The sequence below is a fragment of the Euprymna scolopes genome, chromosome 1 (assembly GCF_053919585.1).
Source record: "Euprymna scolopes isolate OS-2025 chromosome 1, ASM5391958v1, whole genome shotgun sequence".
Classification (NCBI taxonomy): Eukaryota; Metazoa; Mollusca; class Cephalopoda; order Sepiida; family Sepiolidae; genus Euprymna; species Euprymna scolopes.
Window position 1 is genome coordinate 63642126 of NC_136482.1, and position 13665 is coordinate 63655790.

Below are 13665 nucleotides of genomic sequence, written 5' to 3' on the forward strand. Positions count from 1 at the left end.
TATTAAAAGCTAATCCATTTATGATTCGACTGCTGAGTAATGGAGCTGAACGCACTGACATGGTCAAGTGTGCCTTTGATAATCAGTTATTTTGGTTGGATATTTATTTTTAAATTATTATTAAAGATCCAAGTAATTGAGAACTCTTGTTTTTTTTTTTTTGTCTCTTATAACACGAAATTACACTATATATATATATATATATATATATATATATATATATATATATATATATATATATATATATATATATATATATATGTATATATATATATATATAAAGAAATTAAAACTGTAAATTGAAATTTACAATCAAATTTATTGTTCGACTGAATACTCCAAAAAACAATTTACAAAGTCCTTATTTCGCATAGTTTCAAGGAATGCTATTCTTGCTATTCTTCTCATCAGAGGACAGAACAAAATCAGTAAACTATATTTGTAGCAATGATAGAATTTGCTGGTTATAGCATTAAATGAAACCGCAATTTAAATTGCTTATATCAGGTAAACACTGCATCTCCTTTGATTTCATTATATATATATATATATATATATATATATATATATATATATATATAGTAAATTATAAAAATATATGGCAATTAAGCTACACAGAATATTCTGTGTTTCATCCATGCTAGGATTCGTCAAGCTTATGCATAAGCCTGATGAATCCTAGTGTGGATGAAATGCGGAATATTCTGTGTAGCTTAATTGCCATATATATTTTAAAATACTTTTAAAATTTTTATTTTAATTTCAAAAGGCTTATGCATAAGCCTGACGAATCCTAGCATGGATGAAACACGGAATATTCTGTGTAGCTTAATTGTCATATATATTTTTATAGCTTACTACCTAGCTCTACCTATATATTGAGCACTGTTGAAGTAAATACTTAAAGTTTACGCATAAAATAATACTTCCGTATATTAATTTATATGATTAAATGAAGTAATCATACATATATATATATATATATATATATATATATATATATATATATATATATATATATATAGTTTTACACAAATATGTGCTTTGTAGTCTCTACATCTCACCACTGTGACTAAATCTATCCAAATTCGAAACCTTGATCCTAGTGATTGACATCTGACACTTTACCACTGAGTCAAGAACCCGCTGGTAGTAGGGGGAAAACAGTATCACATAAATGTTATCATTCGTTTGTGCATATTTGTGTGTGTGTGTGTGTGTGTGTGTGTGTGTGTGTGTGTGTGTGTGTGTGTGCATGCATGTGTGTGTGTGTGTGTAAGCAATTAAACAAGCAAAATATCATGGAATTATTATGTAAACGTCCCTATTTCAGCACATTATTTTTTATATTGTTCCACATTCTCTGATCTTGCATCCATTTTTTTTTTTTTTGTCCAGCAAACATTGTAATTTTTGTTATTTTCATTCACAGTGGGTACAGAATTTTACCATGTTCATTGAACATAATGCCTTTGGAACAAACATCTACATGTGAAAATATGAAAAACATCGAAAATGATGATGAACTTGAAAACAGTGAGTAATTTAAAATTAATTATCTGATTATTAATATCAGAATGACATTCAACAATGATCTTGTATACTTATGCTTTCATCTAATTCAATAGCCTTGGTATTGGAAAATGCCTAGTATATGAATTACTGTTTCATTTGGGATACTCTAAATTTCTTAATGAATCAGATAGTTAAATTTGAAAAGTGACAAAATTGCATAAAATCAAATTCATTACATAATAAATAATTAGTTTTTAAAACATTAGACTGTCAGCTGAAATCATTTTTATTAATTTTGAATGATTAATTAATGCATTATATCAAACTTACATTTTGTTATAGTGTTTTTTTAATAAATTAAAAGGAAGTTTCATAGACATAATTTTTGTTGAACAGTACTTTGTAAAATATAGATTTAATATATTTAGTTAAAATTTTGTGAAGTAGTTATTCATAGTAAGAGAATATTTTAACTGTTACTATTTCATGATAAAATAATTATATACTTACTAGCAGAGATACCACTTCCAATACATTTATTGTCATCTAAATGAGTGAAATTGCCCATTTTTCAATCAAATGGATTGATTGCCTGTTCTAGTCAGGGACCTATCTTGGTGCTCCCAGCAGAAGATTTACTTGCCTCCCTCCACAGCACATTGTATTTTGCATTACACTATAGAGGACCAAATGTTGATTTTATAAAATTATTTTTTACATAATGACTTGAATTAAAATTTAAAATGCAAAAGTTAATTATCATGGTTCAGTTGTGTTCTCAACAGAAACATTCATTTCAAATGCGCCCCTGTCTTATCAAAGAACCTGCTGTTGATTTTATACGCTGAGCCCTTCTGGTTGTATGGTGATAAAACTTGTGATGTTAGGCTGCATAAAAGTGTTAACTTTGGTCAAAATCGAATTGTTGCTTCATTAATCGGATTGTTTCGCTTATTGATTTTCAATACTTATTGGGGACATTCTGATAAAAACACACAGAGGCATATGAAGTAGATTTATGTGAAATTTTTTAAAAATTGGCCCAGCTGTTTCGAAGTTCATAAAAAAACGAACTCGCACATAGCCACACACACACAAAGACAAAGTGTCTTTTATATATAAAGAGAAGATAGATTTATGATATTTTTCAAATAAATTTCAAGGAATAGAAAGAGAGTAAAACTATACTTTTGTATGAACAGGATTTTTTTTTACTGACAATAAAATCATTTTCCATGTAGATTTTTCTAGCTTTATAATCTTAAATCAGAGGAAAATTGTGTTATTTAAAAAGCTTTAATGCATGAAAAACTATAACATAAAATAATTTTCATTTCATATTCATGAGAAATTTCTTTTTATCTAACTTTGAAAAGTTGAAAATACATGGATGACTGGGTCATTTTGAAGAAATGATTCATTGATAAATTTAGTATTCTGTTAAGATTTGCCTCCCTTTGCATATCGAACTACACATTGAGATATTTTTGAAATAAAATAAACCCAGGAAAAACTAAACATCTTAACTCTAGCTCAAATTGAAAACATGCAAGTTTCTTCATCTTTGTTATTTCTTTCTTTTTATTCTTTGTTTAGTCTTGCAAACTGAATCTATGACATTGCATCTGGTGACAAGAATTTTAGTGACGTGCTTATATTTTCTATGATACAAAAATAAAATTGTCTACATGAGAGAAGAAAGATATGGCTCATAACTCCATTTTTCCAAATTTCAGTGTTCACTTTGATAAAAAATACAATTGGCATTCATTGGCAAAAGTGGATAGATAAATTGGAAAATCTTTTCATCGCTTTAGATATTGACACCTCCAAAAAATGAAAAGCGACTCTTTTACCTTATGCCGGAGACAAACTTTTCAACATTTTAAACAACTTCACTGATAAACAGATGGCCATTGGAGCAACCAGTGAAGTGGAATATCAAACCAATATAAAACAGTAAAGAAGTCATTAGCTAACCATTAAAACCTAAAAAAAAAATGCACCATACAAAATTTTCACATTACAACATGTAGTGCATAATCCACACAACAACTTGGATTCATAGCATATTAGGTTAAGAACTCTAGCATCCATAAGCAACTTTTAAAATACAGACCAGAAAATTTTGGTTCAAATGCTGCATATTCTAATGTTAGAAGTAGGGAGCTAAAAGACAATTCTACCCTCAAAGATTAGATGAAACTGTGCCATTGAATTTGCTCACACTTGAGCTACAGGCATAGAACAAGAAGTCCATGCACTTTTATCCAACAGCAACAATGAAAGCCACCAATAATACATGAAAGCAACAAAAGTCCCCACAAATCAAACAGCAGACATCATCATGGCTACATATAAAATAGTAGCAACCGTTTTATCCCAACACCCCAATCATGGTAGAAGGAAGGAAATTTTATTATATCATAATTAGGATCATTTAATTCATTTTTATGTAAATTATAAAATTATTAATTCCATCTACTAACTAACTAACTAATGAATTAATTTTATTCAAACAATTTTCACTACATAAATATATGCAAATAATAGGGGGGAAATAAGTTCAATCCAGCGACTGACACCCTTTCTAACTCAACAATAAACAACAACATATGCAAATAATAAATAAAATATTTATCGATATTCAAATTTTATTTTTAGCTGCAATATTTTAAGTCTAAAAAATTCTTATTTTTTACTTTACTAGAATATCTTGTTCTTTACTTTTCCAGGTTGAATTTCTTGTCCTTTACTTTTCCAGGTTTAATAAAATCTTAAGAATATTACTTTTCATGCGCGCATTTTTCCATATAATCCATGATTTTTCCAGGCATTGGTATTGTATTAATATATAAATTTATAATATTTATTAATGATTGTCAAAAAAATTAGCTCTCAAACACACATTTATGCAATATTTATCATTCAATCACAGTAGTTCCAAGCCAGGGTCTCTACCAAGTCTGCGGTTCATGAATTCGTGATCTGTATAGAGCATAAACTAACAAAAAAGAAGATGGCACTCGGTGTCTTTTTAGATATCGTTGGAGCTTTTGACAACATACCCTTCAGTAGTATGTTCAAGTCGCTACGAGAACTCAATGTGCCACCAGTACTCATCCGATGGATTGAGTATATGGTGAGGCACAGAACAGTTCAAGTAGAACTACTGAGGGCAACTGTTAAAAGGGAAGTAGTTAAATGAAACCCCCAAAGTGGGATTTTATCACCTTTACTATGGAATTGTATGCTGAATCCTCTTTTAAAGGAGTTTAAAAATAGGAATATTTATGCCCAGACTGATGCTGATGACATCGCAGTGCTGGTCGTGGGTTCAAAAGCATCATTGGTCAGACGCATTGCCAAAATTGCATTAAATATTCCTAATAAATGGTCTAATCGAAATGAATTAGAATTCAGTAGCCGTAAAACAGAAATGGTCACCTAAAATCTTTCTACCAATCCCGGCTCTATACCCGTTACGGTAACATATAACATTTTCAATTTAATTTCGAATCACAGTAGTTGTTATGAAATGACTACATTTTTCATCAAATGTGATAACGAAAAATTTGAGTTCATTCAAAGAATATGTATATCATAGAATTCACTAATATTTTTAATCGATAAATTCACCATTTTTTGCTATAAAATCATAAGGAGAGTTAAAAAAAAATTAGTTATTAAAAAAAAGTTCGGTTTTTTAATTATAAAAAAAAAACGATACACGGGATTGAACCTAAAATCTTTCCACCAACCCCCCGGAACTCTAACCGTTACGCTAACATGTCATATTGGCAAAATTGCAGTAAAAAATATTTATATACAAAAAAAAGTTATGCAAAATAAAAAAAAAAGCGTTAGTCACTTATGTATGTACTTACTCTCCTGTTTGTGAACCCACATATTTTGTTGTAACTTTTTTTCTACTGAACCAATTTTCGAAATTTTTTTTTTCAAAATGTAGCTAATGAGGTGTTCTATCCAACTATATAACCTGTTTGAAATTTGGTTGCGAACGGAATCAGTGGTAGGGGTTTGAATGTGTCTCGATTCATTCAATTTCGGACTTAAGCATATATTCAACCACTACCATGGTTGAATGATAAGATATTCTTGACCAACAAAGTTGACCTAAAATTGTGCACAAAGAAGTGCAAGTATACTAGCGTGCCAATCGATTAATCTCTCACCAATTACATATGAGATCAATACAATTTAAGCCACAAACAATTGGAAAAGATTGATGTTACATATTATTAAAATGGGGCAAATCTGTTGATTGTGGATCCAACAGAATATGATGTGAAAGAGAAATTAAAGAAGTGGTTTGTTAAATTAATTGTAAACTATGGCTTTAATGGACAATGGCACAGCATTCAAAACAAAGCCAGTCAAGGCAGTGTTGGATAAGTGAAATGTAAGTGGATATTACAGGGTTGTGTATAGATCTAATAAAAATGGCATTGTCAAACAACACACAGAACTGTGAAAACAATAGCCAAAAGACTTCAAATGTCACTACCTGAAGTAGTGTATGCACACATTTCCTCTCGATTAGATCAAAGAAATGTTCTGTGTCACAGTAAGCAATATTTCAGGACAAAATAGTCAGAACAAAATAGTTATCCCTGAAAATAAAGCAGAGATAAAGCAACTTAGTTAAATTCAAATTAAAGAAAAAAACTTGGCTAAATCCATTTGGTGATGGTTATATGATACAATAGTCATGGGTAATGGTCATTGGTGGTGTGCAATACTGGAATAATATGTGTAATAAGTGACTGGTTCTCCAGAGGACAATAAGAGTTCTGAGATTTGGAGAAATATGTCCATCTTATTGGTCAAATGACTACATCATAAAAGTAAAATGTGTGGGATCAAGGCAGTGTATGATTAAAAGGAAATTGTAATTACATATCTCAATGTTGGATTGGAAAAAACAAAAACCTGGGAAGATGGAGGCATTTATTTAGTGAAAGAGGTAAGTACAATGCATTGTGGGAATGGTTGAAAAGATTTAACAAAAGATGAAACTCTCCACAAACTTACTTGGTGGCATTGCAGTGAGAAGTGAAGATGGTTTGTAACTATCAGATACAATTCAACTAAACTTCTGCATATAAAGGATGTTTTCTTTTTTTTATTACATTTTCACCCCAAACAAGTCACATTGCTACTATCAGGGGCATTATGTTGGGATTTAGGCAGCAAGTTGTCGGTTCACGTTGCACTTGAACTTCTGCATGTCAGTACAGTTAGGGAAGCAGGAACCTGGAATGGAATTCCAGAGTCTAGCGGTTCTGAGGAAGAAACTATTGGAGTAGAAAGATCTTTTACATCTAGGGATCTCTACTGTGTGGGGGTGGGATTTAGCTGCCTGTCGGATTTGTCGAGGGTGTCTACGTCGTGGGGGCACAAGTGTCTGCACTTCGTCAGAGCATTCACCATTAAAATACTTGTAGAACAGGCAAAGGGATGCAATATTTCGTCGATGGGACAGAGGCTGAAGCTTAGATATCAGTTCAGGGCCTATCAGATTGGCGACTCTTTTTTGAACCTTGTCTAGGAGCGAGAGACTAGTAGCAGATGCACCAGACCAAATGTGACAACAATACTCCATACATGGGCGAATGGTGGCCTTATAGAGGTACAGGATACTTTAAGGTTTCAGTTGTTTTCTAGCACGGTAGAGAGAGCCTACCTTCTTCGCAGCGGCCCTTGCAATATTTTCAATATAATTGTTCCAACTCATGTTTCCTGTCAACGTTAGGCCAAGCAGTTTGAAAGATGTACTCTCAGACAGGGAGTCACTGGCCATTGCTATTGGTGGCAGAGAAGGTTTCTTGTAATTATTGAAGGAAACCAGTTTAATCTTGGCAGCATTGAATGTGACCATCCATTTATGTCCCCATTCCACTACAGATTGGAGGTCATCCTCTAGTGTTTTTGCCATTTCTTTAGATATGTGTTCATTTGTTTTCCTATCATGCCTGTTATAGAGTGTGGTCATCAGCATATATACCCATCTCAGAAGCAGTTTTGTCGGAGAGGTCATTAATAAATATTAGGAACAATAGAGGTCCAAGGATAGACCCCTGAGGCACTCCCTCATTTATATCACACTGTTTAGATGTACGACCGTCAAGGAGAACATGGATTTTTCTCTTATCTAAGAAGGATTTAATTATGTTAAGTATTCTACTAGTGATACCGTATGATTTAATTTTCCTGAGGAGACCCTTGTGTTTGTACAGTTTGCGTTAAGCAAGTTGGTTTCCCAATCCGACAGCGTGTCGCCGTCGATGAGTGTAAACACATAATGGCGATTCGCCTCTTCTTTTATAAGGGGGATAACTCCACTTATGCCAAGTCTGAGCGAAAGGGCGATAACTCCTTTCTGGCCTCTACATGCCCCTCCCCCTCGTGACCACAAAAGCAAGTTGTTGTGGTCATCCTTTATGTGGAGAAATACCCGTGCGACTTCCCCCGCATTTGCGGCGACAAACCCCTTGGGGCTCTCGTCCTCCGACTTGACGGTTCCCTTAACGGAGGACGACTGTATTTTTGGGTATTTCCTCCCGTGGTATCTTCCACTTCCATTTCTTCCTCATTCTCGCTTGGGGATTCCGTGTCGGCGTGTTGTTCCACCTCCATTGCCTCCTCCGGAGGTTGTTCCTGTGGGGTCTCCACATTTATAGGTGGGTTCGGAATTTCTTGTCTGATGTTACGAGGGCCATCCACTACCGGGTGTATTCTACAGAGAAACCGACGGTTGCGCAATGTCACTCGATTGCTTCCATCGACCCGGACTTGGTACTGTCGGTACCCCTGGGTCTCCACGATTCTCCCTGTCTTTGTCCATCGACGTGGGTGGTTCCCGTCCTGGTTCTGGATTTGGACGTAATCTCCTACCTGGAGTTCCCGGAGTGGGCGACTATGTTGGTTGTAATACTGCTCGTTCCTCATATGTCTTTTGGCCATTGCTACTTCCCTTAGTTTGCCTATTTCTGTCCACTGTTTTCGAACCTGGTATTTGTCCCACAGGACAGGAAGGTGGTCTTTAATGACCCGACCATACAGCATCATGGCCGGGGACATGTCCAGATCCTGGACAGGCGTGTTCCTATGGGTCAGTAGTGCTCGGGCTGCCCAATCATGGCACAGGCGTCCGTAACTGTCCGTATTGTCCGCCAGTATACGTCTCGCGGTTTTGACGGCTAACTCTGCGCGGCCATTGCCTTGGGCATAATGCGCTGATGAGGTACGTTTTCGTATGCCCCAATTCCTCAAAAAGGAGTCGTATTCCTGGGATTCAAATGGTGGTCCACCATCCGACGAAATCTCTTCCAGTACGCCGTAGGTACAGAACCAAGTCTTCAAGGTATCGCACACCGTCTTGGCTCTTCCCGACGTCATTAGGGCCACTTCAACCCATCCCGTATACCTGTCTGCGTATACCATAAAGTGTCTACCCTGCATCTGGAAGAAGTCAACCACCACTTGTTGGAATGGAAATTCTGGGTCTGCTGGGGACATCAAGGGTTCCCTGGGCTGAGACGGTGCGATTTCATTGCACGTGCGGCACTGGGCTCTTGTTTGCCTGATGTTAGCATCCAACCCTGGCCAGAATAGTCGTTGTCTCGCATTCGCCAGCATTCCGTTCACACCCTGATGAGCGGAATGAAGAGATTCCAATATCTCTGCGCGGAGTTGTCGAGGTATTAGGATTTTGTTCCCCTTGATGATCACTCCTTCCAGGCAATATAATTCCTCACGCATAGGCCAGAAGACTCGAACTACGGTTGGGATATTGTTACGTGACTGGGGGAAGCCATTTTGAATCAGCTCTTTCAAAGTCCTGCATTCTTCGTCTGTGGCTGCCGCAGCCACAATCCTTCCCCATGTGATGGCTCTTAACGTAGTATCATTCTCGTACATCGATGTTAGGGCGGCTTTGACTGCGGTGTCAATGGATTGGTCCTGGTCTCTTGGTGGGGTGCCCGCTGGGTACCGCGATGCACAGTCAGGGGCCAAGTTGAGTTTCCCCGGTTGATGTTTTATCTTGAATTTATACATGAGTGACTTTTCCTTGAAGTTTAACAGGCGTGGGTTTTTTATATTCTCTAGGGCTCGGTCTGAAAATATCTTTACGAGCGGTAAGTGATCCACTGTAATCACCAAGTCTGGGCATCCGAGTATGAACATGCGGCATGATTCCAACCCATAGATCAGAGCCAAGGCTTCACCTTCCACTGGTGCATATCGTGATTCCGCGTCGTTGGTAAAACGGGATCCCGCCAGGATGAGTTTCCAATGGCCATCCCCACAACTCATGTTTAATTCCCCCTCACATCTGCAATGCTTTTGAAACAGAAAATACGATATCCCTGTTTTGCTGTAGTCTGTCGCGAGTCCTGTTGCTCTGTTCATTTCGAACGTTTGGATGTCTTTTTCAATTCTTTCCACTATTATTTTTTTCGACTCTTGGAATACCTGTTCCAGTGTCTCATCCCAATAAAATTTCCTGTCCTTTGTTTTCAGCAACTCTCGGAATGGGGCCATAACTTCGGCTTGTGAGAATGCATAGGAGACTTGGTTTACGAGTCCGAACCAGGACCTAACCCCAGTAATATTTGTCGGGGTGGGGAAGCTCAGGATGGCTTCAGTCATTCTTCTTGTGGGTTTGACCCCGTTCGCTGTTACTTGAAACCCTGCGAACTCCACTTCCATGTCAGCAAAGTGAAACTTGTCTGGGTTAAACACAATCCCTCTATCGGCGCAGTGGTTTATATATTCAATTGTGTGCCAGAATGAGGATTCCATTGAGTTGTCCCACAGGAGACTGTCATCTATACATCGAGTTTTTCGAGCCATGTCCATGGTGATATCGTCAAACCGACGGGTGTAGCCATCTCCTGATCCATGGAATCCTTGAGGGGCTCGACAGTACCTGTATCGACCCCATTCAGTGATGAACGTGGTGGCGTTTCGTGCAGCTGGAGACAGCGGTAAACTGTGGTAACCGTTCCACGCATCGAGTACAGTCTTCCTGGTATGTGCAGGTATTACCGAGACCTGATTGAATGGGGACGAAGTGTGGTGCGTCTCCCTCATGGTCGCCTCGTTCAACTTTTGTAAGTCCACCGTCCGCCTTGGGGATCCATCCTTTTTTGGTGTGACCACCATTCTCGAGCACCAAGTAGTTGGTGTGCCTACCGGTACGGGTTCGATTATCCCCAGTGCCATGTCACGGTCTATATCTTGTTTCACCTTTTCCTTCCAATGATGGGGGACAGGTATTGGTGTGTGGACTGCCGTCGGTGTCGCATCTGGGAGGAATTTTATTTCTAAGGGTTTACCCTTCATTACTTGGAGTGGTTGGTGTGGACAGGTATTGAATGCGCTGGCCTTGAAATGTTCCTTTAGCCATTGCTCCAATTTTTCTCTGTTAATGTCGGTTGGTTCCAATGGGATTGCTGCTGGTTTCTTCGGAGCCGGTGTTCTGCGCGGACACCCGCAAGGGGCCGTCTCTTCTGTTTCCGCTGAGCTGCTTTGCAATAATGATGTAGGAAAATTGGATGGCAATAATTTCAGCTCCTTAAGTGCCGTTTGTGATAAGTAGAGCCCGGATGTGTTGTCAGACACATACACTGCCTGTCGTGTTTCTCTTGATCCCACCTTAATATGTAAAAACAGGACCCCCTTGATGTGTAACTGGCTATTTGTTATACCCCTTATCCGATGGGTAGTTGGAACCAAGTACCCATTTGGGTACCCGAGGAGTCCTTGAATCTCGGGGCCAACAGAGCAAGTTTGGGCTCCTGTGTCCGCGAAGGCTTGGATGGCGTGGGTGCTCACTTTCATCGGCTTCTTTGGCACCCTTCCAAAGGTCGCATGGCACTTGTTCATTACAGTTACCTCTGCTGTAACTGAGGGGGGCGGTTCTGGGGCGCCCACCTGGAACTGTTTCCCATTCCACTCAAGGTGAGGAATGTTCGCCGGTTGTCTCTCATTGTGTCTGTGAGTAGGGGTTTTATCCGTGGTGCAAAACATGAACGACTCCCCGCTTTTTATAGCCTCCGTTTTGGATCTATTAATTTTCCGGCACACCTTTTTAATGTGCCCTACTATTCCACAAAAGTGGCACTTGAGTCCCACTGCTGGGCAATCTTTCCGGTTCATCGATCCACCTCGGTGTGATGTTTTTCCGCAACCGTTGCAAGATTTGGTGTCCCGTGGGTTCGACAGGGCCTTTGCCTCATGCATTTGTTGTACTTGATTCGACTTTTGTACCCCAGATATCGTGAGAGGTTGTGTGGTATCGGAAAAGTGTGGAGTTGCTTTGTCTGTTGCCTCCAGGCAAACCAACCGTGAAAACTTTAGATCCAAGGTAGGAAGTGTAGCTGCCTCTGCCAGTACCCTTCTCTGGTGTTCGATATTTCTTAACCCTGCCATCATTTGCCCGGCAACCATATCGTCTGAGTAATTAACCTGCTGCCGGCAAGTGGGTTCGTTCGGACACTGAATACTAAATTCACAAAATTTCGCCTGGCCACGTAACCTCGATAAAAAATGGGTCACTGACTCACCCTCATTTTGCTTCATGGAGTGAAACGTTTGTCGGTGGACTTCCTTGTGTAAGCCTCGAACGGCCACCAGTCGTATTTGGCAAAGTAGGAACTCTTCTGCCGCATTGTTGAGTCGTTCTGGTCCAATGAGCTCAAAAAGTAACCTGTTCGTTTCCGGTGTGCATGCTTCTCGCAGTTCGTTTCGAATTACAGCTGGATTTTCGAGTCTGCACATCTCCTTGTACCGTGACCAGGTGTCTAAAAAGAGTGCCCATTCGCTATCTGTTGAGTCCAGACCTATAGAAGGTCGCTGCATTCTTTTTGTTTGCGACGTGTTCGCTCGTCCATGTAAGATGTCCTTCCGTAATTCGATGTTTTCTTTTTGTAACTCGACTAGTTGACGTAATAAGAGAACGTTTTCTTGTTCCATAGTGTAACGATATTTAGTCCAATGCTGCGATATAAGTATTTCACGTTTTAAAGTGACAATATGTTCGTAGCGCCATGTACAGTTTGCGTTAAGCAAGCTGGTTTCCCAATCCGACAGCGTGTCGCCGTCGATGAGTGTAAACACATAATGGCGATTCGCCTCTTCTTTTATAAGGGGGATAACTCCACTTATGCCAAGTCTGAGCGAAAGGGCGATAACTCCTTTCTGGCCTCTACAGTGTTATGCCCTGTCAAAAGCCTTAGATATATCTAGAGCTACTGCTTTGCCCTCCCCCGCTTTGTCCAGTGAATGATATATACGTTCAGAGATTACAGTGAGGATGTCAGCTGTGGAACGGACTTGTCTAAATCCATATTGTTTGTCAGTCAGAAGTTTAGCATCTGTAAGGTGCCGGACTAGAGTATGGTTAAGTATGGTCTCAAATATTTTGGCGAAAAGTGGGAGGAGGCTAATGGGGCGATAATTTGATGGGTCAGTTTTTTCGCCAGAATTCTTGAATATTGGTACCACAGAAGCAGTTTTCCAACAGCCCGGAAAGCATGATTCATTAAGGCATTTGTTGTAGAGTTTGGAGAGAACTGGAGCTACTTCGGCTGAGCACTTTTTTAATAGCACAGCTGGGATGAGATCAGGTCCACATGCTTTTGAAGTGTCAAGGTTTTTTATGATAGCTTGTACCTGAGCAGGGGTGATTTTTAGATCATCTAGCATGGCGTCTGTCCGCAAAGAAAGTCAGGCAGGAGGTGGTTGGTAGGGTCCAGTGTGGAGTTCGAGGCAAACCGGCTGGCAAGCATATTAGCCTTGTCGGTTGCTGAGCAAACAACCTCGTGATTGTTGGTTAGCGGGGGAATTGTTGATTGCCCATTATTTCCTACACTGTTGTAGATTTTCCAGAAGTCACGATTTCCTAATTTTTGTGCTTCGATGCATTTTTTAATGGTTTCAGTAAATTCTCTCTTAGCTGTCGCTATTTCTTTCTTAACGTTACTTCTAGCTTCTATGGACTTCTGTTTGTTTGAACTGGACTTATGTCGGTTAAATCTGCGGTATGCATGCTGCCTTTGAGCAATGGCAGTTGCGCAAGTCGAAGTAAACCATTGGGGAGAGTGCGGCTTGCTATAAAAT

At 38.9% G+C, this 13665-nt stretch overlaps 1 protein-coding gene across 5 annotated transcripts in view; it reads left to right on the top strand.

The window, feature by feature from the left end:
• The window catches only part of LOC145299849 (uncharacterized), a 102779-nt gene that overhangs the window by 67732 nt on the left and 21382 nt on the right, over positions 1–13665 (top strand). For all 5 annotated transcript variants that reach the window (XM_080144449.1, XM_080144442.1, XM_080144465.1 and 2 more), the window contains one exon: positions 1433–1536. In XM_080144449.1, the coding sequence (XP_080000575.1) occupies positions 1433–1536 (104 nt within the window). The remainder of the gene's footprint in view (positions 1–1432; positions 1537–13665) is intronic.